Source organism: Apteryx rowi, unplaced genomic scaffold (assembly GCF_003343035.1).
Source record: "Apteryx rowi isolate R43461 unplaced genomic scaffold, aptRow1 scaffold_523, whole genome shotgun sequence".
In the NCBI taxonomy this organism is placed as follows: domain Eukaryota; kingdom Metazoa; phylum Chordata; class Aves; order Apterygiformes; family Apterygidae; genus Apteryx; species Apteryx rowi.
The window spans coordinates 317,254-342,881 of NW_020450787.1; the positions used below are offsets into that span (position 1 = coordinate 317,254).

The window sequence follows — 25,628 nt, forward strand, 5'->3', positions numbered from 1 at the left end:
GCAACATAATACACTGCTCCTGCACCACAAGGACTAGCTCTGTTATTTAGTTTTTATTGTGTTTTCAATACATCCCAGGAGCTTAATAGCTGGAGATGTTCTTTCTCAGCGCAACAATCCTGAAGCAAGCACCATATAAAACAACGCTTTTTAAGAAGGCCTTTAAAAATAACTTACACATGACAGCATTCCTCATAAAACTATATGAACATGAAAGCATGTCTTATTTGTATGATGTTTACATATACAACAACATGATTAACTGCAAACTTGTCTCTCATGTATAAGAGTGTGCACCTCCTACCATCATATCCTTTGGGGGATATATCCCTGGATTGCACCTTGGGAGCTATGGCTCTCTTGCCATAGGCATGGTTGTCATAACTGTTATATTCAAACGTAGTCTTAGAGTATTTCTCTAGTTCCTTGGCCAAGTTGGAGCGGGGTGTGGTGGTGGGGACATTGTTTCTGTAGCCATACTGAGGGATCTCCAATTGCTTAACAAAGCACATGGGCCTAGAAATTAAAGATATGTAAAGTTTGTTAGATGCAGTTCAGTTTACTTGTCTGTGCATAATTTATAGCTCAGATTAGAAAATCTTAGTTATTTCTTGTACTCAAGAGACAGCAATATATTACTGCATTTGCTTAGTTTGGTTATTTTCAGCAGACAAACAATATATATTTTATTGAACAATGCCTAGAAAAAAAAATAATTCTAATACTGCTAAATGTACCCTGTAGCTAATAGTATTTTAAAATGCTATTAAAATACTTCAGTGTTTCCCTTTGCCTACATAATTGCATCACATAGCAAACATTTTCTCTTTTGGGAGGTGAATTAGAGAGGGGCAATCAGATTGACAGAAAGAGCTTGGACAAATTCCTTTAAATGTCAAAAAAAAGAAGCACTGAAAGCTCCACTTAAGTAATAGTTTCCTCTAAATTTGTTTCAACAGGGTTGCATGCCATTTTCCTGTATGCTTTCCAAAGGAACTAGACCTGTTTCATCCTTCAATATACAAATCCATGTTCATCTTGAGAAATACCGGAGACTTTCATACAATCTCTGATGATTTTGAGCTGCTGCTGAGCAGGTCCTGCTGACCCTTAAACGCAAGGTTCTGGCAGGAGCTGCAATTCTTGAGGCAGATGCACACCACAAGGAAGGGCTTGTAAATGAATACAGAATAAAACTGTATCAGCTAAATTTCTCTTTCCTTTAGGATCGGTTTGGATAGTCAGGAAAAGCCTTGACTATTGACTAATCTCATTCAGTCCATTAGAGAAACTTGTGAAGTTTCACTGAAAGAATGCTGTAATAAATTCCTCCCCTGTCCCACTCTCTTCTGCATATGGACACAGAGGTCATCAACTCTCTATACATAAAGAAGGTAACTGAAGGTCAGATCCTGCAAACCTTGATTAAATAAGAAAGTGTTATATGAATGGGTCATAGGAACAAATGCTGCACAGTGCTGCATGTCTATCTACTGCGTTTCGCAGCAGGTAAAGATGATGAACAGCACACCTGAGGTGCTTCTACTGGAATCAAAAATTATAGAATCAAGTCTTTTTTTTCCTTTCTTCTTTTTTCTTTTTTTCCTACTGCATTTATAACCAGAGGAAATGGAAAGTACCTTCATAGGAACATAAATTCAGTCAAGACTAGAAGAATCATCATGCTGGCTGACAAAATGCAATGTGATAAATAGTAAGAAATAGTTTTGAATATTATATATTTCTGAATGAATTCATTTTCATAGAATTTAGACAGGATATTTATGTAAAGATTACCCAAGAAATCACATTAGTCATACTATTCTGTTTGATTTATGTATGCTGGTTCCTTTAGAGACTTCTTCCTCACAAAATTCAGTGGGCTAATTTATACAATGAGCTGATAAGAATAATATTGTGATCCAATCTCCAGACAATTTATATTTAGTTAAAAAAATAATGAAATTCAGATCCTGCACATTCAATGCAAATTCAAAATTTCTGTGGAACAGAAGTCCTATGAATTTGATTTCTTTTTAAGTAAGAAATTTTAAATGCAGGTGGGATGGGAACTGGGATGAAGACAAATATTCAAGATTTACACTTAGAACACCTATGTTGCCCAATCAGTTGCCTGCATGCAAATTTTATAAAAAAACTGTGAAGTTCCTCATCTTAAATACTTCCGTGACTTAAAAGCAGAAGGGAAGCAGGGTCTAAGATGACAGCATTATCTGGGTTGCCTATCAAATCTGAAACACAGGGCAGACTCACAGGCAGAAGATAAATTTCAGTGCAACTCTCTAGGGAGTTTACCAGCAAATCAGATACTGCTTTTGAACAGTTGCCTTCTCTGTGTGGCATCTGACTTCACTGACTTCTCTCTAGAGAGCATAGGTAAAGCCAATGCATTTTTGATTTGCCTTTTTCCATCAGTGAGAAATTATGTTATTCCCTCAATGGGTGTTTTTTGTTAATCAGTTTTAAAGCACCCATCTCTAAGAAAACTGTCTGGGATGCTGTATGAAAAAGAGTACAATCTGAATTATGGGCAGTTAAGATGAAGCCCATCAAAAACAATCTGAGGAAAGAAAACAAAGTCAATAGACACTACAAAAAATTTTTTGCAGATGTGAAACCTAATTCTGTCTTCTCAGCTGTATGAAAAACTGTTTTTGAAAAGACCATCAAGATTAGATGAAGTTTTAAGAGAATATTCAAAGAATGATGCTGGTAATACAATAGAAAACTTTCATTTTAAACCACCCTATCAGATTTTAAATCTAGACGATAACCAAATACTAAGAAAACTATGGGATACGTAGGAAATTCTGGAAACTTAAGCTGCGACAGTTCCTCCAAATTCTCTGAGGCAGCAGGGAGGGATGTACCCATCCTAGCCCACAGATACCACAGCATCTATGGAGAAATTCTACAGCTCTTGGGGCATCATCAGCATAAGGCTGGTACATTTATGCAGAAGTCTAGTTCCTTTACGTGTATCCTTCACACTTCAGCTCCCTAAAAATAATATTTTTTCCACCCACATGTCTCAAAAGTGGAGACAACAGTGCAAAAGCAAATTCAGCTTTGGATAAATACAGAATCCTATATGGATGGAGAAAAGGGGTATACTTATGCTAGACTGGTTCCAGGTCCTTCCATATAAAAAAATTAGGACAAATTTTCTCTCTTTCCATCCTGCCTGGCAGTGAGTGGGGGAACAGAGACAAAGAACTAACCCTGACCTTATTTTGGAATCTAAGGTATACCTGGTATTTTTCAAAGTGTCCTGCCAAAAGTGTACTGCCAGTTTTGTAATGCAAATAGGGCTTCTGGTTTAATTTAAACTGATATTTACTAGTAAAAGCCTGCTGAAAAAACCAAGACTTACCGGTAAATATTAGTTTATTCCCAAAAGATACCAACTTTTTTCACATTGTTCTTAGACTTTGCACTCCAGCAGTCATCTTTACACCAAACAATGCCTAAGACAAAAATGAGCTTTTCAGCTTTACATGTATTTGCCAAAATAATTACCAACCCTCCCCCATGTAAATTGAGTGGGAAATAAACACTGAGAGAATTGGATCCAGAAGCCCTAAATCTAACTGTTCTTTAAAGGAGATATATATGTATATACAATGTGTATAAATATAAATTCTCAGATTAGGTGAATGTGTGACCAATTCTGCATAATAATAAGTATTATAGTGATTTCTAATACCTTAAAACCCGATCTGATGCCTGGTTTGATTTTGACACATCACAGTTCTGATGCTTCTCTTGAGCTTTAGCCAGTTTCTCTGCTGCAGCAATAGGACATCCAGAGAGGCTGCAATTACAGAAAGGAAATTTAATTGTCTTGTCCTTCGCAGTTTCACATTATAGCACTGATCCAGTTACTCCTTCTCCTTCTTAGCCAGCATCAGGAAGAATCTGAAGGAAAAGAGTTTCCAAAAGCTTCTTGGTCATATATATTTTCTCTAGAATAGACTTCCTTTCTTCTGCTTTCAAAGTTGCATAATAGATCTTACATCTGCTGCTCTTCTCTGACCGTACATGCGTAGATTATTCATGGATGTCAGCCAGTGAACATACCAGTAGGACAGGAGAATATAAACTGGAATCTACTGTGCAGCTCTGTTAGCAGACGTGTAACCTTTTATGCATCCACAGATGTTGCCACTACTAAAGATGATTCAATGACAACACCATATAGGCCAAATCTTGTGCTACTTCATACCTCGCTCAGCTCCATTAATCCAATCTGTTTTCAAGGCATACAAATGAGTGCAAAATTTGGCCTTGGGTCTCTAAATCTACATCTCAAATATGTTATACTTGGTGTTTGTTCATGAATTTCGACCACCAAAGTATGTTCCAAGAGTAGATGGTGTAACATGAAAGAACTTCTGAACTTGAATCACAATTCAATTAAATTTGCAAATGCTGAACTATTACTGAAGTGACAATAATAAGTCTGATTCTTCTGGAAAAGATTTAGAACAGTGGAAAACAAATATATTGATGCCAGCAGATGGTGCTCTTAGTGAAGCTGTAAAAACCTGTGACCTGACAATGGAGGGGGTCCTTTCCTTGTCATAGTCTATTGCGTGCTTATGTGATCGCAGCTCTCTGTGTTCTCCACAGGAAAAGAAATTAAAATGAAAGGCAAATCAGTGCATTCCCAGATGTTCCCCTCTCCATAGAAAAAAAAAAAAAAAAGAACAAAAAAGTGAAGCAGAGCAAAATGCCCCAAAAGCTGCAGAAAGAGGTAAGCACTGACTGCAGACTGCCCTCCCTGGGTATCCACAGAAACCCCACTGTCCTTGTCCTGCAGAGGGGTGAGGGGGCTCTGCATGGCTTTGCAGTAATGCCAGGGGCAGCTGTGCTCCACTGACACACTCTTCTTCAGACACCTCAAATATGCAATGAGATATTCAACCACAAGTGAACGCTGCTTCAAGCAGCAGTAATTCCCATAGAGCCTTCTCAGAGATTTTTGCTGAATCTACTGGCAGCATCACCACAGAGAAGAAAGGGGTGCCAGAGCTTTTTATAAAAGGATCGATGCCTGCAAGAGTGTGCTGGGAGACATGCAGTTAACATGAGGGCTGTAGTAACCCAGAGCTTGATAAGACTGTACATCCAGTACCTGCATAGTCTCTTAAGCTTTCACGCTACGATTAAGAGTAAAAAAGGAGGTTGATATTAGAACCTTGCATAGTTAGTTTTGCCCTCTACCCAGATTTCCTAGATTTTTTTAAAGCAGTAAGACAAGACCTTGTTCTTCTATGGGAAAAACATAACATAGTAAAATTATAACAATATCTCAATAATTTTTTTACTTGTTTGATAGAATTTAACAGACAATGACATCCGTTCTGTAAGAATCTATAGAACTAATCCTAGGAACCTATCAAAAAGTTGCAGTTTTCCTTAAATTTGTCTTGTTTGACTAGAACATGGTATGTTTTTAGTGTCTCATTTTTTAATTTAATGAGACATTTTCATAATGTTTCTTAATCAGGCAAAATTCTCATTTAATTTTATCTGAATAAGGACTTCGGGGTTGAGACTGTGGGTAGCAGAAAAGTTAACTCCTATAATGTCTGTGCATTTAAAATGCTGTTTCTCATCTCTACAAAATCATTTTTATGAACAGAGTGGAATTTTTGTGCACTATGAAATAATCTCTGAAGAGGGTGAAGTGTCAGAACAAGAACTCTCYCTAGTCTTGATGATGTTGGCAGACTCTTCCTGTTTCCTGTGACATACCCATAAGGAGTTTGGCTAATACCAAAACAAAAGGAAAAATCCACCCAAAAAGCTAAAAGGATGCTTAAAAAGCCTTCTGTGGATCAATTCATCCGTACTGAAACAAATGTGCATTTGTCCTCCTCATAAAATACATGAAGAAATGTTACTCTTTAAAATGAATACAGCACACAAAGCACCATCTGTCAATCTTAAAAACAAAACAACAAAACACACACTCACACTCCCCCCCTACCAATGGACTGCTAGAAGGGCTGCAGTTCGGAAGCACTGTTCCCTCTAGACTGGAGTCCAGCGATGGCATCCTTACCTTCGGTGGGAATTCCTGTTGCTATTTACGTGGCCCCGGCCTGTGCAGCCTGGTGTAGGACACTTAAGAACATTTTCATGCATGGCAAGAACTTGACAAGGAGAGTAAGAGAAAACAGCAGAGTATGAAAACAAGAAAAAAAATCAAGTCCCAGTATATATGAAACCATTTTAAAACAAAACACGATTCATTAACAACCAGCATTCCTCAAAATACACGTGACACAGATAGCCAATAAAGCCTGATGAGGGAAGGAAGTATTGTGAGCCTATGCTCATTAACACAGGGTAACAGGTATGAAACTTATGAAGGTTACAAAACCTACGAACAAATGTGTTTCTGGTGTAACAGTGAAGCAGAAGACTTCCAGCATCTTCCTCACACAAAAACACTGAGCCATGACCAGCTCAATAGTAAAATGTGAGCCAGCAACAGTCCGATATAAAATTACGGACTAGAAAAATTCTTTCAGGAAAGGTATGTATTCATAATACATAGTTTTATATACACAGTATCAAACTTGAAAGATAAAAATGAACTCTCAAGTTATACTGGTAGAACACTGAATTATTTGAAATATACCTCAGCACAACCCTTATCAGAATTTAATACTAACTATAAGCCAGCCCAATTGAGCTAGGGTCCAGTTCTGCCCACATCTGTATAGATATACCATTCATATCTATATGATGAGCAAAATTGGTCCTTTTCTTATCTGTATTCTCTACAGATGTGAAAAATGTGATAGATTTTTTTTAAGGGTAAAAACTAAAAATAAGCACTTAAAAAGTTGAGGGATGGTGGGAAAAAAAACTACGTAAGAAAGAAAGAAGTGTTACAAGCTTAAGCAAGTAAACTGATTTGCATCAGCATCCACTGCAAGCTGGATGGAAAATTTACTCCCAAAGCCACTCAAAGCAGTTCTCTTCTGAATCATAAAGCTCATGCTATTGGGGGCCAAATTATGGAGAGTTAAACACTAAACAGAAATTAGACTGAAATAATTTCTTTTGTATGATGTGAGACATATCTGAATCCATGTCTCAGAGCTGGATGGCGGTGCATCACTCTACAGAAAGAGGCCATCCAGCCCTTGCAAAGTTCTGGTTTTCTCATACAAGAACTGTCTGGAAGCCTGTATTTAGTTCTCACTCAATAAAACTCTAATAAAATCAGTGAATTCCTTGACTGAGTAAAGAACTGAATAAAAGCTGTGCAAAGACTTGAGAATTTAACCACAGATACTGATTAGAAGATAACCATCATCATCACCTCATCATCAGTGTACTAAAATGTGTACAGATGCAAAAGCTTTGCTCTGAAATTCCTACTATTCAAAGCTGTTCTTGAAACATGCTTCACAAGGCCAACATCACAGGAAAAAAATAAAAAGATGAGCTCACCTTTTCCATTTTAGTAGGTACAAGAGCATGCAAACAGTTTAAAGCTATATTCTTCTTTGATTTACAAAGTCTTCTAAAGAGCTTTTTATTTACCATTTAGAAAAATGAGAGAMCTTTGAGCAACTGAATAAATATCTGTGCTTCGGAAAATTACTGGGTCTTGCAAAGCAGAGAAATGAATCTATTTGTTCTACTGTATTCAGAGATAAACCAAGATACAGCAAAGTTTCCTACAGTACTTCCTCGTTACTCTACTTCTGGAAGAAGCCACTCTACTATGAAATAGGACGCTTTTTACATCTGCCATTCTTGGTGTACTAATCGACTTCTGCTTTCCTGTTCTTCAGAATCTACCTTCTCTTTGGAAACTGAGGATCATTTCAGCCTTGACTGTCTTTAACTTTTCCTTTACACTGTTGTAAATCCATTGAAGTTAGGTCAGTGAAGGACAGTGTAGATTTAGGCCCATAAGCTTCAATGGAGTAACTCCATTTTTAAACCAGTGTGAAAGAGAACTTAGCTAGATCTTAGCTAGATGCTTACCTGGTGTAAATCAGCATAGAGCAATTAGTTTCCACAGGACTATGCCAATTTCTACCAGCCAAGGAAGTGACTTCCAGAAATGAAGCCTCCTGCTTTCAGATGAACTTCCTGTGTGTTCATACAGGTGAACTTCCCTTGAAGGAAATCCACTGACATCATAAGAAATTCCACCCATGTAAGTGACAGGGGAATATTGCTCAAAATATTGCTCAACTAAGTAAACAGCCAAATTAGTAATTTTAATAATAGAAATTAGTTTAGTATAAGTTATGTTTAAGACACAACAACACTGGAATAGGGGTGCAAGTTTTTCAAGTACAATTATTCTTGTACAAGACAACAGGGACAGCTGATGTGACATCAGCATGCAGAAGTAAAAGCAGTGCACATTTTCTGGAAATCTTTTTCTTTGTTGATTGAATACATCTCCTTAAAAATAATCTAGCATCCTTAAAATCAAAGAATACAGCTTTAAAAGTTGTTCTTTTCAGTGTAAAAGTTAGTAGAGAATGGAAATGATGGAATAAAGGAAAAACTATAACACAGAACAGTTGACTAAGTTGAGACATACCATACTGAAAAATGAAATTAATTTTTTAAATAAAAGACTTAAAAAGCATGCTAGAAAAATCTTTGTAGTTTTATCCCCGGTTTCCATGAAACAATGTGGACTTACTTTCTGGAGGGACCCTATCTTTGTGTGGGCATCCTGACAAACTGCGGTGATGGGGGTAAAGCCCCGTTACATGGCCCGTTCCATCACACCCAGGGGTAGGACATTTGCTCTCTTTCTTTTCTGTTCTTGAGGGATCTATAATTTACAACAAATGTGTCAAGTGAATGATGCTTTCCACATTTCTGTAAGAAGGTTCATTTAATGATGTCAATTATTTTTTGGTAAATGTTCTTATGAAAACTAGAAGAAAAAAAACCCTTCTACTTAACACAGTTTTGTCACTTTTATCCTGTTATCTTCTTTTCAGATTTCAGGATCCTAATGATCACAGTAATATCCATTCATAGTGACTGGAAAATGACCTTTTTACAGCAAAGCCATACCACTGTCAATCAATTTTCTGCTGGCAAGCATCAGCTTAAGTGTGTAAGGTCATTTGAAAAATCTTTAGCTGGAGCTTCCCTTCTTTTGGTTCTTATTTGCCTGATGTATTAAAGTCTGCAAATGTGCTGTCACAGAACTTCAATGTCCTGAGAGTAGCAAACCCAGCTCTTTAGCATAATGATTTAATGAGTCAGCATGAACAAATCCCTTTTCCAAGTTTCTCTGAGCAGATGACTCTGTTTTCTTTAAATTCCTTATGAAGTAGTAGAAATTATGTATATACTCTTTTCTCTTCAAAAAATTAGGGTGGGGTAAACATTGTAATCAAAATTACTGAAAGTATCACTTGCTGTGTAAATTTGGGGCCATTACAGACATACATATACAATACTTGAATATTCACATGCTTAAAAGGTTAATGATCTTTTAGAATGTTGGATCTTCTGTGTACAAATCAACGAAAAGTCTAAATAGACATTTTTTCAACAAACTAAAGTTTTCTGCCAAGAAAGTAGTGAAACTTCTGGTGAAATTAATCCTGAACTAGAACTTGCTTATATACTTCATGAGCTTGTTTCCTGTAACAGAACATTTGTAAAATAACATCCCTAGACTTTTAGCTCAGCACATGATACAACTTACATCACATCATCTTAACCACAGTTGTCAGATTTTGGAAACTATTAGCAATTTTTACATTGGTATTAAAAGAATAAAATTCAGGATACTCTAACTGCTACCATTTTGGCTCAAAATCAACCAATATGCTCTGTTTTTTGGTGTTTTTTTTTCAGTCCAGCCACCTTTCAATACCAAATCTGAGCTATCCTCATTTAAGTATTTTATGTTGCTTTTGTCATTGCTTTGCTTCAGGATTTATGCTTTCTTCTTTGGAAAATAAGATTTTATATTTGTTTTCCATTAAGTCTTATGTTAAATTCCATTCCAACTTCAACAAATGCAACACTCAGTACAATCAGTAGAAATTTCAGTATTTGCAGAACTTCACATACAACCCATTTTTTTTTAAGCATGTAGAAATACAATGCAGAATTCACATTCAGCTGTAGACTTATTTTTCCTTGATTTCCCTCCAGTAGTTCTTATATACTCTTACATTCCAAGTCCTTCCTAAAAACCTTGATTTTAGAGAAATTCTGTAGCTCACTGTAAATGACTCTCCATGTCTTATTTCCCTTCTTAAATTTTAATACCATATTTAAAACTTGGCTTTTGCAAAYGAATCTGTGAATGTGAAAGTTTTATTTTACTTAGCCTGCATGTTGACTGTAGGTTACAGTTCTTTGTTCCACGCTTTTTAACAAGAAATGCATATACAAATCCATCTTCAAAGTGCTATACAGTTATCAGAACACTCCTGAAAATATTGTAATCTTATATCTCAAGAAATTGAAATAAAGAGATTAAAAAGTTAAACCCAAGGCCACAGAAGGAGTAAATGTCAGAGGAGGGATTAGAATTCCTACCAGAGAGGCCTGTGCTGAGACCACTAGAACACCAAGCCCACAGCTACATACATACACAACTCTAAACAACTCTTAATGTCAAGTACTTTAGGATGTGTAAAAGTATTGGATAAGTGAATGAATAATGTAAATGAAATATAGATTATGTAAATATAACAATATTCAAAGACTGCAAAAAATGTAGATGATTAACAGACCATAATGGCTTTTTGGAGACTTTAAACGAGAGAAACTTTAGATACTGTATTTTGTCATAACTGCACTGAAGTCAACAGAGGTATTATAATTTAGAGCAGCTGAGGATCTGGACACTTACATCCTACAGTGTCAAGCAAATCCTCCTCTATATTCAGTTCTATGCTATAAAATTATAGCATATATCAGCTCCTTAAGAGCCTTTATGGTCTAATGAGTCAGAAAAGATGCTGTATACTAATCTTAATGTTTTCAAAACTTGCACAAAATTATACTTGCACAATTTCCCATTGCTTTTAATGGAAGACATCCAACTAAAACTTTCCACAACTTTACAGGAAACACTGGATACTCATTTGTAAAACCTTTACTGCTAATGGGGAAAAGTATTGCACAGTTTTATTTAATTCTGTAACCTTTCCTCACTCCTTGCCACAATGGGAATACTGCCTTGTATCAGATGACTCAAAAAGTTTTAAAATTCTTAAATTTCAGAAGAAAGCCTATTTAGAAGGCTTTAAATGCCATGGAAAAAATGGTTTGTAGTCCCTTAATGGTTATTTCAGCAATCTCTGAGAGCAGATCTCCAGAAGACAGTAGACAGGAGGTAGTTCCCACTGAATACCTGTGCACCCAGAATGCTTCCACTTAACCATATCATACAACTCTGTGAATATCTTTTTCATGAATATTTCGAAAATTCTATATGAGTTGAAAACAAATGATATAATCAACTGCCTTACTTAAAGTTTCCTTTCTCAACGACTGCAGTAGTGTTTCCTACATGTTTTTTAAAGTAAGGAAGGAATCAGTTTTTCTTTCTTCCCTTATTAAAATAGCACAGAAGGATCCACTCCATAAAGTTTCTTTGTACAAACTACCACAATCTTTAGGGCTGTCCTTTGGATCCTGGCTGGGGTTTGGACCTGTCGTCAATTCAGCCTGCAGCTCCTAAGAGGTAGGATGGTTCAAAGAAGCTCTAAAATTTACTGAAATAGGAAGTCCATATTTTTGCTATTGTCAGAAATTGTATTAGCTTTTTAGAGACAGCAGATCTATATGTATGAATGTTTTCCTAAGCATACATAGACTGGAAAGGCTGGACAGCACCAGAGTCATAAAGCTCTTAAAAAAATAATATTGGTTTGTCATGTTTTCTGTGTTTTTGTTAGAGACACATATTCAAAGTGAAAATATACCTACTATATATCATATGTAAACAACATTTAGCACGACATCCACATGGCTATGCAGTAATATGCTAACTAAATTAAATTGTCTTCCCCAAATACCCCAAGTTACTACAGCATTCACTGGATCATATATTTGTGTTTAAAAGAAACAAAACTTCTCCCAAATACATTGCAGAAGACTGTCTGACATCAGTAATCTCCATGCTTGTCTAACAGACGGACCATTACTTTTCTTCAAGCCTCATAAAAAAAAATCAAAACCTTTTTTGGACCAAGATGCTGTCTGCCTGCCTGAATGTCACAGGCAGATGTTAGGGTATTACTCTTTCAAAACAGGGATTTATAAAAAAGGAGAAAAACGCCCACAATCTCATTTATGGAAATGAAACCAAATATTGTTATAATAAAGACAAGAAGGATCCAGGCCCTGCTTAGCATCTCCCAAGAAATACCATGTCCTCAGCTTCCACTAAAGTCAATGGGAATTAAGGGTGTTCAATGAATCTCAGGAGGTATTGAACACTTCGTACAACATGGCCCTACATGTATAGATGCAGACACATTGAATAGGGGTGTGGTAATATCAACACACCATCACCAGGATAATCCCGTAAATTAAAACGCATTCTAAAGGTAACCTTTAGTCTGTTCTTTTTTTTCGGTCTTTTATATTGAATTATGGTCAAGGCAGCACCTTAACTGTTTCCACAATGGAATGAAACCAGTGAAGTGGAATGCACATAAGAAAGAAATTGCTATTGATCTCAGCCCAGGCCACACCATGCCTTGCATAGCAAATGGTTTCCATTACCTTACCATCTTAAGATAATTAATGTGCAGTCACTGCCCCTATCTTATGTTATCGGTCATTCTGATACTGTTCAATTTCTATCAGGCAATTCTACATTTTAGATGGGAGAGGCTTCATCAATAACTGTCATTTGATGATAATTTTATAAATCACGATGCCACCTACCCAATCCAATCTGTAAAATATGCACTTCATAGCTGATTGACTAACTGCTACATAAAACCCCTCTATCCAATATAGTTTGCAACATAACTTTCCATTGTTTTTTAATATAATTACTATAAAAATATTAAAAACTTGAGAAAAATCTTTGCCTCTTTCAACATGATCTCTTATTTGTTTTGATTCCCTGAAAAGTTATTTTTTAATTTAGCCAAATTATATTCACTGAAACACTGTACATATTTCTAACACTGTAGAATGAATTATTTTATTTTATAATCACAGCATGATGCTATTTTACAATCATGCCATACTACTACAATTTAAATAAGGTTCCCATTTTGTGGAATTAATCACTTCAGAATTCTATGCAAAACTTGACATGTTAGCTCACACTTTCTCATGACATAACATACGGTATATAGAAATATTACCTTTACCATAATATGGCTTTTTGACATGGCCGTCACTGGGTTTAGGCTTCCTGTCATCCCCAGAAAGTTGTCTTGGAGACTGTTCCTCAAATGATCTCATATTATCCCTCCTTCCAGCTTCCACTGCCATTTTTTCTCTCATGGCTTTTGCTCTCTCAGTTTCCAAAGCAATTGCTTTCTCAAGCAGGGTTAAGTTACCTTTTGTCATATCAAACACTTCTTCAGACCTATCTGAAGTAATAGAGGTGGTATCATCGTCCCTTTCATGACAACCATCCTCCTTTGCACAGCTAGAAAAAGTTCTAGATCTGGGGCTCAACTGTTCTTCCAGCCTCATTAGGTTCATCATATCAGAGTAATTCCGGTCTGGTGTTCTTCCTTGGAAGTCATCTTCTTGCCTGACATGCTGACGAGTGTTCATATTTTGCTGTTGATTTCTTTCCTGTGGATTTGTCTCACTGAGTTTCCTAGCCAGATCAAAACACTGGTTCCTTAAGCACTCCAAACTGCTGAGACACACCTCTTCATCACTCTCCTCCACCATTTTTTCTGTAAGTCCATTGTTCACAGGCTTCCCTAGCATTACAAAGTTCATATTCCTATTATCTTGCTGTGAAGTATTGTCTGCATAATTTCTGTCATTAATGTTTTCTGAAAGCACTACACCATGTCCTTGTGCTAGTAATTTAAGGGAGTCCACTGTTTCCCTAACAACATCACTGTCTAAATCTAAACTCAGCTCACTTTTCCGACCAATGTTTTCATTTTTGTCACTATCATCTTCCAGACTATTAGATGTATTGCTGTTCATTTCTGATTCTGTCCTGGCTCTGTATGCTGCATCCTCTGCAATTTTGCCAAGATTCAACAATGACTTGGCCACCAGTTCATCGTAATTATCATACTCATCATTATTGTTATCGTCTTTTTCTGTGTCTTGCATTATTCGAGTATTGTGACAATTCATTTGATGGTCTTCTGCATAAAAAACAGAAACAAAGAAAGAAACAAAGAAAGAAAGAAAAAGGAAAAGAAAAGAAAAGAAAAGAAAAGAAAAGAAAAGAAAAGAAAAGAAAAGAAAAGAAAAGAAAAAAAAGTGGCTACAGTTGGAACTGTTGTTGCAATCACATGGACAGAAAACAAACTGCATGTCAAATATTGTTAATCATACAGCAATTCTATAACACTAATGCCCATGTGCAGTTAAGTTTAAACTGCTCTTATTAAGTGAATTTCTCTGTAGTCCATAACACTATTTTTGTTTATTTGTTATTCACATGAATTTCTTTCACAGTACCGATAGGAAAAAGACAATCAAAATGCTAATCACTATTATTGCTAAAAATATTATACTTTTTAAGCATAATATTTAAAACATTAAGTACTTTTATGTTTCTCCTTTCACTTCTTTATTTACAGTTCTATGGGGTATATTATATATCATACTACTAATATGACACAATTGCCTAGGTTTCAAACTTTTCTCACTCCTGTATTTCTAAATATGGCAGATGGTAAAGGAGTGAGTACTACTGGATTTATTCTCTTATTGATGAATGTATATTCATCAAAAGAGAAAGAATACACACCAAACAGGAAATTGTCACTTTTTAAAACACTTCATACGCCAATAATGCTAGATAAACAATAACTATATGCAAAGATCAAAATGGCATTTCAGTTAGTGGAACCATCAGTAAAAATCAAAATCTATCGGTTTAACTATGCAAACTGTGGAGAAGTAAGAATTTTCAAAGAATTGTTAAATGAAAGGAAGATAGAAGAAATTATATGCACAATATAATTGTAAGTAAATATGCTTGTCCAATTCATCTAGTTATATATACACGATAGGGCTGTTAACTACTATCCTGTATAGTGTAACATAATGGTACAGAGTTACCACGTTTTGCTTAGTTTTGCTTTAGCAACTGTTGAATAATAGAGGGACAACTTAATAAAATGGAGCCAGTGTGAGGCCCTGAGGGTGAGATTCATCTCACCTAATTTTAGACATGAGCAAGGCAGGCATCTATATCTGAGTAAGCTATTCAGTGTTCCCATTCTAGTCATGAGAGAAACAGAGGCTTTAAGGGTACAATTCACCTGGTCTGTTTAAGATACCTTCTTCGGGATGAAATTAATTACTCACTAGAAGTGCCTGTTTCTCTTAATTGACAACAAAGGGACTCCATGAGAATAGGCTCCGAGTAGATGCCTACCTTAAAGATATCCACATTTGGTCAGATGAATATCATCCAGAGAGCATTTTCTGGTATCTTATGTTCATTTAAAAGTTATGTCTTTCTTAGGCCCATTCTTAAATACATATACATTCATCATTATTTACTAATGAACGTCTCAGAAAATACATTTTGATAATCAGCTACTCAAACAATATTTGAATGTGTTCCATCACAACTTGAAAGGAAAGTTCCTAAAGCTGTCATTAGATTGACATGCTAGGCCAGTTTTTCAGGTGGTGCAAATTGAAAGAAATCGGTAGAGCTAGGACAATTAACACCTGCTCAAGAGCTAGCCCATCAACATGAGATGTCATCTTTTCAGCTCTGATGTATTTGCAACACTAGTACACCTAAATACATAGCATTTTCTAAAGTGTGACTTTGATGTTTTGGGTTAAAGAAAGTAAAGCAGGAAATTTCAGGTAGTAGGTGGCTCATACACTAACATTTTGATGACAGGAAAGCATTTGTGGTAAAAATAATTTTTTAGGTCAGTGGACAAAATGATAAATCAGAGTTTTAAATACAAAGCTCAACAGCACAATAACTGATATTTCAGCCAAAAGATAGTGTTCCTCCTACACAGTGGTTAGGGATCCTGGGATGATAGTAGGCTGTAGTTAAGCAGCAGACCTGATAGATGACTAGGCTATGTCTAGGAAAGAAAATGATCTAAGGGTAAAATGTTGTGTAATATACATTATCTACTTGAATACAGTGGGAAGATAATTAACAGGGAAGGATGTATGTTACTTTTAAGTGACAAGACAATGGTGGGTTACCTATTTATCATCAAAGGTGTTTTTATTTTAGTTGCCTGCTGTTCTCAAGATAATCATAATTCATATTTATGCTTCGGTGCCTCAAAAATTAAGTATATCAGAGTATCAGCTTTTCAGTGTAAAAGTAAGGAATGTCACTTAAGCTTTCTATTTGAAAAATTTCCATCTTGACTGTCTGCATAAAAGGAAGTAGTTAAGGATTACTAGATAATTAGTTTGTGCTATTTGAATAGCAAATGTTTTAATACACTAATGATCATTTTCTAAAGTGAAATGTACAAACAAATCCCACATTACTTTAAATATTAAATCTAAAACCTGTTGCCAAGAAGATATTATTCATTAGAAACTGCTGCTTTTATGGGGCACTTCTTGTAACTATGTCTGATGGGCAGTCAAATGTAGAAGAAGGAACATCGAAGTAGTTAAAGAAGCAGTGAGCTACATCTCCAAAATAGCCAGTGCCTTCAAGTTTAGGATGAGACATCTAGAAACACTGGTGAAGTCAGCTCAAACCTGAGTTTAGCAGGATACTGAAATGTAGGGTAGGAAGAAATATATTATCTTAGGTCACCTAGAGAACTGTTCAGGTATGCAGTGAATACTCTAGGCAAACTTTTGGAATGTGAACAATTTGGGGGTTTGTTTTCTAAATAAGGGGTTTTGTGCTTGTTTTTACATGAATGAAAGTCATGTAAATGATCACCAATGGGAGGAATGTGTTATGCTTTGCCTCCACAACAGTGAAAAGTCAAAATATGAATCACGTACTGTATGAGTGAAGACATGTAAATTCCTTTTGAGTAGGTGAAGCAGGGTGAAACTATAACATTTTTTATTCTGTTTGTTTGGTTATATCCTTTTCAGCTGTCCTGCCCGTTCAATCCTAAAAAGAAGAAGAAAAAAGGGTGGTGGAGGAGAAGAAAATGTGGAGCATGAATCCTGGATGAGAGGGGCAGGAAAACAAAATATTTAATCAAGCTTCATTCCTCCTCGTTTAATTTTTGGCCATTTCTTGCATCTTCTACTTTGCATTTCTTTAACAGCTCACTATTTTTCTCACGTTCTCCATGCAGCACTTAATTTGGAGGAAAAGGATATTTATGTGTATTAATTCATCTGCTCAATAGCACAGTCTGGTGGGTGCTGAGCTCTCTGGCCTGCTCTAGCGAAGCACCTGTGCCACTTATTTACTGATCCAAAGGTTTAAGCACTGAATTAGTTGGTGTATTAGTTAAAGGTAGTTCTGGAAATTATGTTATCCTAGCAGCTTTGTATGAACCTATGTGCCTTTTCTTTGATTCAACTCTGTAAAATCTAATCTTGATTTCATTTCATGTTTCTATGTTACCTAAGATTTAATCTTTAACCGGGTACCCACCTTTACACTGTGCTGTTTAATGACTATTTGTTAAATAGTGAGTATTTGAGGGGATTGATTATATACAAATTTGGAGTAAAACGCCTATTCTACCCCTTCCTAATTCTGTAACCTTTGACCCAAATTGCAGGGTTTTTTTATTGGGGGAAGCAGCTGAATTTTTCTCAAAAAGAAACAATTTGGCCAATTTAGGTGAAGAGCAGATGAAGTCATTATGTGCCCTATTTCAGTAAGATTTAGAGTTGCATGGACAAGAAATATGCAACACAGTTTAAAAAGAATGCCAGATTTTTTTATCCCTCATCCCAGCAAAAGCATGACTATTTGGGTATTTTTGATTGCAAAGTTTGTTCTTTGTAGCTCCTGGGACATGATAGGTAGGGAAATTATAGTGAAGGGTATGTGGGATAGCTTTAAAGAGCTGGAAGCCTTCAGCCATCTGAACATAAATGCACTCTTGTGTTGCACTACAAAAAAGTGAATAATTTGACTTCTTATTGCACTTTTCATCCAAGGATCTCAAAGCACTTTACAAACGTTATTTAAGAAAGCCTCACAACACCCCTGTGAGGTAGGTATTTTAACCCCATTTTACAGATGGGAAATTGAGACACAGAGAAGTTAAGTGACTCTCTCCAGGTCATACAAGGAGTCCCTGGAGAATAAGGACTTGACCTTTACGTGATTAATTGCATGCTCCCTTTGTTCCTACCACATATGTATTGAAACATAGTTTGGCAAAATAAACAGCTTTTTATATTGTTAGTGTAATGACTCATGCAAAACAGCACCTTCTTTTTGAAAAGGAAAATATAAAGCATTTAGTTTGAGAGATTCTGCAGAGAGAGGCAATGATACTTCAGTAATAGCAGCTACATTCCCAACAAAGGCCAAAGAGTTCAGAAACAAGTTTTTCTAAATCTGTGGTCTGTGTATCAAATTACTCACTTTCTCCCAAGCACGGGAAAACACGACGGCTATCAATCTGAACCTATGTGGTCATATAGGCTTTCTGTCCAGATGGACTGTTTCATTATCCAGGCAGCGTCGCCTGCTTTAGAACACTTTGCTGCTTTTGCTACTGTCACTTGTCAGTTCCTAAGTGCTCAGCATATGATACCACTGCATTACCATTTTTCTCCTTCTAAGCTGTGAAGTGAGATCTGTACATGTATCTCCACATTACACAAGTATTTTAGGAGTATGGGGTAGTTGGTCTATGAGAAATATGTAGCAAGACAATGTTGGCACAAATGTATCCCAAATCTTAGAATTTTTCAGCAACATATTTTGGGGGTTTGTTTGTACATTGCCTTCTCCTCTGGAAAAATTCTATGAGTAAGGAAACCAAAGAGTTGGAAAACAGTGTGCTTCCAGCGGTTTCTGAAATGGCTTTGGTTTCTTCTTCACTCCACACTGAATAAATAAAGCACACATGCAGCTCTCCATGGGCCTAACCAAAGTCTCTAAAAAACTGAACATTCCTATTGACAAGGGATTTGGACATCCCTGAACATCCCTGAACAGGTCACTGAAGTTGACCATGTGCAATTCTTTGTCTCTGCAAAAGTTCCTGAAGTTCTTTTACAGCGAAGATACTTCAGGTAAAGACCAAAGCAATTTATTTTTGCAGTAGCTGGTATCTTATATGGATCTTACATTACCTAATGAAAGAACTGTTCACTTATTTATTTGAAATTATTCCATTATATCTATTTTTTTTCACTCCTCCCAGTCAGCTCACTACACATAATAATTATAACACTGGGCTTTACTGTTTAGGCTCTCCTACAATAATTATAGTATTCAAATAATAACCAATGCTCAAAGTAAAGTAAATGAAGAGTGGAAGTCATTAAGCATGGCAAGGAAGGTCTGAGCTAAAGAACACAGCACATCACTGTAGGATTCAGTGTTATAAAGTAGGAGTGAGGACAAAAGAGCAAGCCTGTACAGACTTTCAAATACTGTACATAACTTGCTGGCTTACTGTATCTTTTCTTCTTTTTATTTTCTTTCCATCACATTTTGATCTTTCCATTTCCTCTTTTTATCTGGTTTTGCTCACTGGAAAAATAAGTCCTGGTGTTTTTTCTCCCCTAAGGACTAAAAGGGATCCTCACAGATCTGAATTTATTTCCTGTTGTGAAGTGGTTAATTACATAAAAAACCACTCCTTGTTTTTCCTATTTTCCCYCTTAAAATACATTTGAAATTGTAAAAATGAATTTTCATGAATAATTTTGGCATCACAGCATTTATGAAGATTTAGATTTTTGTACAAATCAGATTTTGTACAGACATTTTGTATAAGCAAATTTGCATATAATCAATCCTCTCAAATACTCATTTTCTTTGCTTATGCGATCCTTCTGATCTGTTATTGTGCCTTGTCTATGTCAGACCTGCATGAATAGCACCCTACTCTACAAATATTCTTATAAACTATTGGCAGAATACAGAAGTTCTTACTTGGCTTATTCCCACTAATACCACAGAATCAGGCACAAATTTAGATAAATAGAGACAGAGAGCATCAGATAATCCAGAAGATGGCTAGGATTGCAACATCTTTTAATATGAGGTCATTTGTTCAACATCCATGTTTTCCCATCTTCAGTTCCTATGAGCTACCTGACAGTCTCTGTACAGTTTTGGAAAAGGATCATGAAGATACCTGATAGAGCTTCTCTGACAAGGCTATGGTTGTGATTTTTTTGTTTCTAGTGACAGACATTGCAACAGTTTCTTAAAAATTGTTTAGATTCTGACTCAAGCTGGTGTGCCCAGCTTATGTATGATTTCTGATTTTCACCACAAGATGCTGCTTGCCTTTCTTTGATCTTAGAGCATCTCACATTTCTACATGCCACCTTACACGGTACTGGTGTCAGAGAATTACAGAATAATTGAAGTTGGAAGGGACCTCTGAAGGTCACCTGGTCCAACCCCCTGCCCAAAATAGCGCCAACTTAGAGCAGATTGCTCAGGACCCTGTCCAGTCCAGTTCTGAATATCTCCCAGGAGGTAGATACCACAGCATCTCTGGGCAGCCTGTTCCAGTGTTTGACCATGCTCATGGTGAAAAATTCTTTCTTAATTTCTAATCAGAATTTCTTTTGTTACAACTTATGTCTGTTGCCCTCATCCTATTGCTGCACAGCTCCATTTTCTCTTTACCCTCCCCTTAGGCAGTTGAAGACAGGAGTAAGATGTCTCCTTAGCTTCCTCTTCCTCAGACAGAACAAACCTATTTCTCTCAGCTTCTCTTTGTACATCATGTGCTCCAGCCTTTTTGGTGGCTAACCACTGGACTCCACTATTTCAAGTCTTTCTTTTACTAGTGAGCCCAAAAATAGACATAGGGATCCAGATACAATGTCATAAGTGMTGAATAAAGGGGAATAATCACTTTCCTCAGCCTTTCAGTTACACTCTCCAGCTTCTTCATTCTGACAGCCAAACAATACTTTCAAAAAGTTAAAAGTCAATGAACACGCTAGGGAAAGGGCATTTTTTTGCACATAAGCAAAAAATACTTTTCAGTTACCTACTGGGATTCTTCTAAGTAGATAAGGACCTGTTGAGTATGAAGAGTCAGCAATATTTGGTATGAAGGCATATGTTTAGGTTTGAGAAAGAACTTGCTGAGAATATTTGTGATCAGAAATGGATATGCCAGGTTTGCAAGGGCAGTACAATTTAGCCAGTCATCTGGTTGGTGTTTCTTAGAACTGTAATCAGGTTCAAGCAGCCCTCAACTGTTTTAACCTGGTTTCTGGCTGGGCAGATAATGAGATGGCTTTAGCTGATGGCTGATACTTATTTGATCCTACTTTTGCTTCCCAGGAAGTCTATATGAGAGAGGGAAGATATTTTCTCTCAGATATAGGCATAGAATGACTCAATGGAGTATCTAGCAGTTTCTTGCTTTCTCTCAGCTTTCTACAGCTCAGCAGGGCAGCAAGCAATAAGGCAGCCATAGCCATTCGCCAAATACTGTGATACAGCAGGGACACAGCAGGGGAGCAGAGGACCAGCTGCACCAAAGGGAGGACACCCACTCAGACAATTTTTGATACAGAGTTTCTCATGGGGCTACTCCAAAGGTTGCTTAGGAGACAATGACCCCTACCTAAACCTCTCTCTATGACCATTGCCTTGCAAAGGATGCAGCCTGGGAAAAAACATTTTCAGTTCATAAACTAACATTTTATTTTTCACATTCTACTCTCCAAGAGAGACAGGCTGGAAACTGTTACTGTAGGGATATGTAATCACTTTTCACTGATTTTGATTCAGTTTTGATTTGTGACTCAACGCAGATATCCATATTTCTGACTCAATTGCATCCATCCACGTCTCCATATAAAATAGTCATATAGACTCCATTTATAGGCAATGAACAAAGACATGCATCCTGGAATGTGATTTATACTGTCCTGAGGTAGGTATCTAAAGTAGACTGGATGAATTGTTCCCCAGAAGTGGCTATTTCTCTTGATTGGCTATAAATGAAGTTGAGGGTAACGAAGGACCTCCTTGGTAACCAGCTTACATAAAGACATCTACATGATAGATGCCTTAAATTGGATGAGATGGATCCTATCCCAACTGTTTTTACTCTGAACTTTCAAACTGCTCTTTGCTGAACATCAACAATATCTCTGACACAGAAGGAACTGCAGGGAGGAAAGAGCTACCTGAAAGGAGCTACCTTTGGGTTGTGGACAAAGACAAAATTATATAGGTAAAAGCTGGTGTCAATGGGACAGGATGGATGCTTTGGGTGGGATGGATGTTTTGTGCCTATATGAGTGAAGTGGAGGTAGTTATATCTTATTGGATGAATCTGATCTCCATTATAAATGTAATTACTTATTTTGGATTGTATTTGATTTTCAAAGGAGTCTCTTTGTGCTATGATAATATTCTGACCTGTCTGCCAGAGGGGCACATCTTAGTATCGCTCCAGAGGATGAGAGAACTTTTAAATATAATATTCCTGAAATTTCTTCTTCTCTCTCTTTCTATCTCCTCACTGATTTCAGTGACAATGGATCTGGAAAGACAAAGACTTTTATGTGCATCAGTGACAGACCTTACTTCATTTGAAACATTTCATGAGAGAGAGGCTAAGGCTTTTTATTAGGGGTTTGTTCTTTTTCCTTATCCCATGATCCAGCTTCCACATTTCCCTCATTTCCCATGGTTTCAGTGACAGGGAAGGTTGAATAATACTCCCTAAAGTAAGGAGGAAGTAACTTCAAAGGGTGCTTTACCTCTTTGGTTACAACCATTCTAGTATAAACTACTCAGGGACAGCACACCAGACCAAGCAGTGGCACGTGATCATTCATACCGTTAAATTGTTAGTAAAGCCCTGGCATGGTTTTGACTTGAATCACCTAGCATCCTTCCAGACAAAGTCCAGGAACAGTGCAGTGATGCTGGTTAGGGAGAGTTCCCAAGGGGCAGTTTTGGATGTGGTCATCCTATTTTTGGAGGTAAAACCTTAGCTGTATGAACACAAGCCATGTTGCAACAGCTGGACTCAGCTTTTAAGTGAGTGGACTCTAGTCCAYTTTATTCACTCATATAGATGTAGTCTTTGATTCTTGTGATTGAAGAGATGGGGAACAAGGCAGGAGAATCTGGTGGTGACTCAGTGGTATAGCTCTCAGCAAGCTACAAAGAGTCTTTATTATCTCCTATTTATTTGCCCTCTACACTATGTGTACAGATGGCCTATGACACTGGAAATGTTTGGGATGGAGATTAGAGTACCTGAGTGGTAGCCTTGCCCAGAGACATGTCAAATTCAGGAAATGTATGCTTTGGTAGCAGAGCAAAATACCCTTTTTTTTTCTGCTATTACATCTGCAAAGACATTTCCAGTGAGACTGTTCCAACTCTCGGTCCACCTTAAGAATGCACAGTGCCATCATTTAGAAACTGTCAGTTCCTCCTTCCTATCAGTGATTTCCCACTGTTGTTCAGATCTGCACTGGGTTAGCTGTCCTGATGATGAAAGCTTATGTCTCATGAGGAGAAAAATTTCTCTGGAGAAATATAGCCACCTACATATATACATATATTTATATATATTTCCAACTAACAATATACCTGCCATGTGTGATGGCAGTCATGGAGCCTACATTGACCTGGTTGCTAGAGCAGCACAATCTCAGTGCATGATATTCTGGCTGGGACACTTACTCCAGCTGGCCACACAGAAACAATGAACTTCAAAGTGGAACAGTCAAACAAACAACTACAATAGCCAGTTTTGCAAGATACACATACATACATAGAGATACAGAGAAAATCTTACACTGCATAAAACTAGATCCTGAATCTGAATCTGGTCTCATGATGGTTCAATTCAGGAATTGTTTTACTGGAGTTCACTGCAGTGGTAGAAGTAATGTACATGAGATCAGAGCCAATTCCTCTATTTCTGCCTGAAATACTTTTTATTTTTTTCTTCAAGTATTCAGTATACAATTCATACTGAAATCACTTTAACATATTGTTCTCTCTCAATTGCATCTTGCATGATTATTTTTAGGCTCTAGTCTCATTAACTTAAATTTCTGCACATGGAAGTACCTGAGCTTCTTAAGAGTCAATAGGATTAACCTATCCAACATGAACTTGTTCCCTCCGTCCCTTTGTATGTGGTGCTGTATTATGCTTTACGACTTCAAAATGAATTTACTAAATGGAATTGCATCAAATACTTTCCTAAAACTCGGATAAATTGTGTACATTATTTCCTCACTGCCTACCTACCCAGTGATGTTCAATATGTGCATTTCAAGCAAAACACACATTTGCAAAGGACGGTTATCCTTTGTTTTATCAATACATTACTATTACTTTTAATTTTGTATTTCTAAATAATTATTAATTCTGGCTCATCACTGTTTGTATCCTCCCCACAGATAAAGTCAAGTTTAAACAGTCTTGGGTTTCCATATTATAAAAAATCTCAGAGAGTCAACATTTATTGAATGCATTTTTAAAGAGGTCTGCTGATAAAAAAATCCATCAACACAGTATAAAGACGCAATATTGCAAAGGATCTTAAGTTATGTCACAAAATGAACTATAAGAAAATGCTCACACATTAGGGAGAAGAAAATATAATTATAGAATAGGGTAGAGCTGTATTGTGCTGCATTGCATGTGGGTGTGAAATGAGTTATATGTAAAATCACCATTCTTCCTTAAAGCCTTTTTATTATTATTTTAAGGATTCTGCACAATGTTAATACAATCTAGATTGCTGCTTTCATATCTTCCTCATTTCCTACTTTACCAGGAAAGAACCCCAACAGCATATTTCACTTACTTTGCAGTGCTCTCATGCTGACCTCCTAACCATTTCTTTGTGTCTTTCTGCAGTCTGTTTTTCCTATGTAAGTCCTGTACTCCCTTGGAGTTGGAACTTATTCCTCTCATTTCTATGGGAGAAGACTCTTCAGCCATTGAAACAAATTCTTTCTTAAACTCAAACTTATCTTCTAATGGGAATTTCAACAGTAATCACTTAAAAAAAAAAAAGATTTTTAAAAATATCAGCAGCAATTTCTACCTCACTTTCAGATTGGACTTCTCATGTGACATGTTGTATAGAAACAGTCACATATTTATTTCTCTTGGGTGACACAATGATACCTATGTTCATTCCCTGCTTAAACCTGGGAAATACCTCAAGTCAAAACTCAAACCCTGATCAACTACTCACAGATCTGTTTCTATGTGTATCCAAACAGCCCCAGCCTTAAGAAGCTCTGTACCTATACCTCATTTAAGTCTCAAAGTATTCCAGATA

The 25,628-nt window shown here is 36.6% G+C and overlaps 1 protein-coding gene across 4 annotated transcripts in view; it reads right to left on the reverse strand.

Annotated features, from left to right (window-relative positions):
• Positions 1–25,628, reverse strand: part of MYT1L (myelin transcription factor 1 like) — a 131,341-nt gene that overhangs the window by 69,129 nt on the left and 36,584 nt on the right. For 3 of the 4 annotated variants that reach the window (XM_026080499.1, XM_026080498.1, XM_026080497.1), the window contains exons 5-9: positions 13,386–14,357; positions 8,714–8,848; positions 6,092–6,182; positions 3,728–3,835; positions 305–516 (exon numbers count right to left, since the gene is read on the reverse strand). In XM_026080499.1, coding sequence (XP_025936284.1) covers positions 305–516; positions 3,728–3,835; positions 6,092–6,182; positions 8,714–8,848; positions 13,386–14,357 — 1,518 coding nt within the window. Of the gene's footprint in view, positions 1–304; positions 517–3,727; positions 3,836–6,091; positions 6,183–8,713; positions 8,849–13,379; positions 14,358–25,628 lie in introns of all 4 variants that reach the window. The other variant, XM_026080496.1, reaches the window with a different exon arrangement.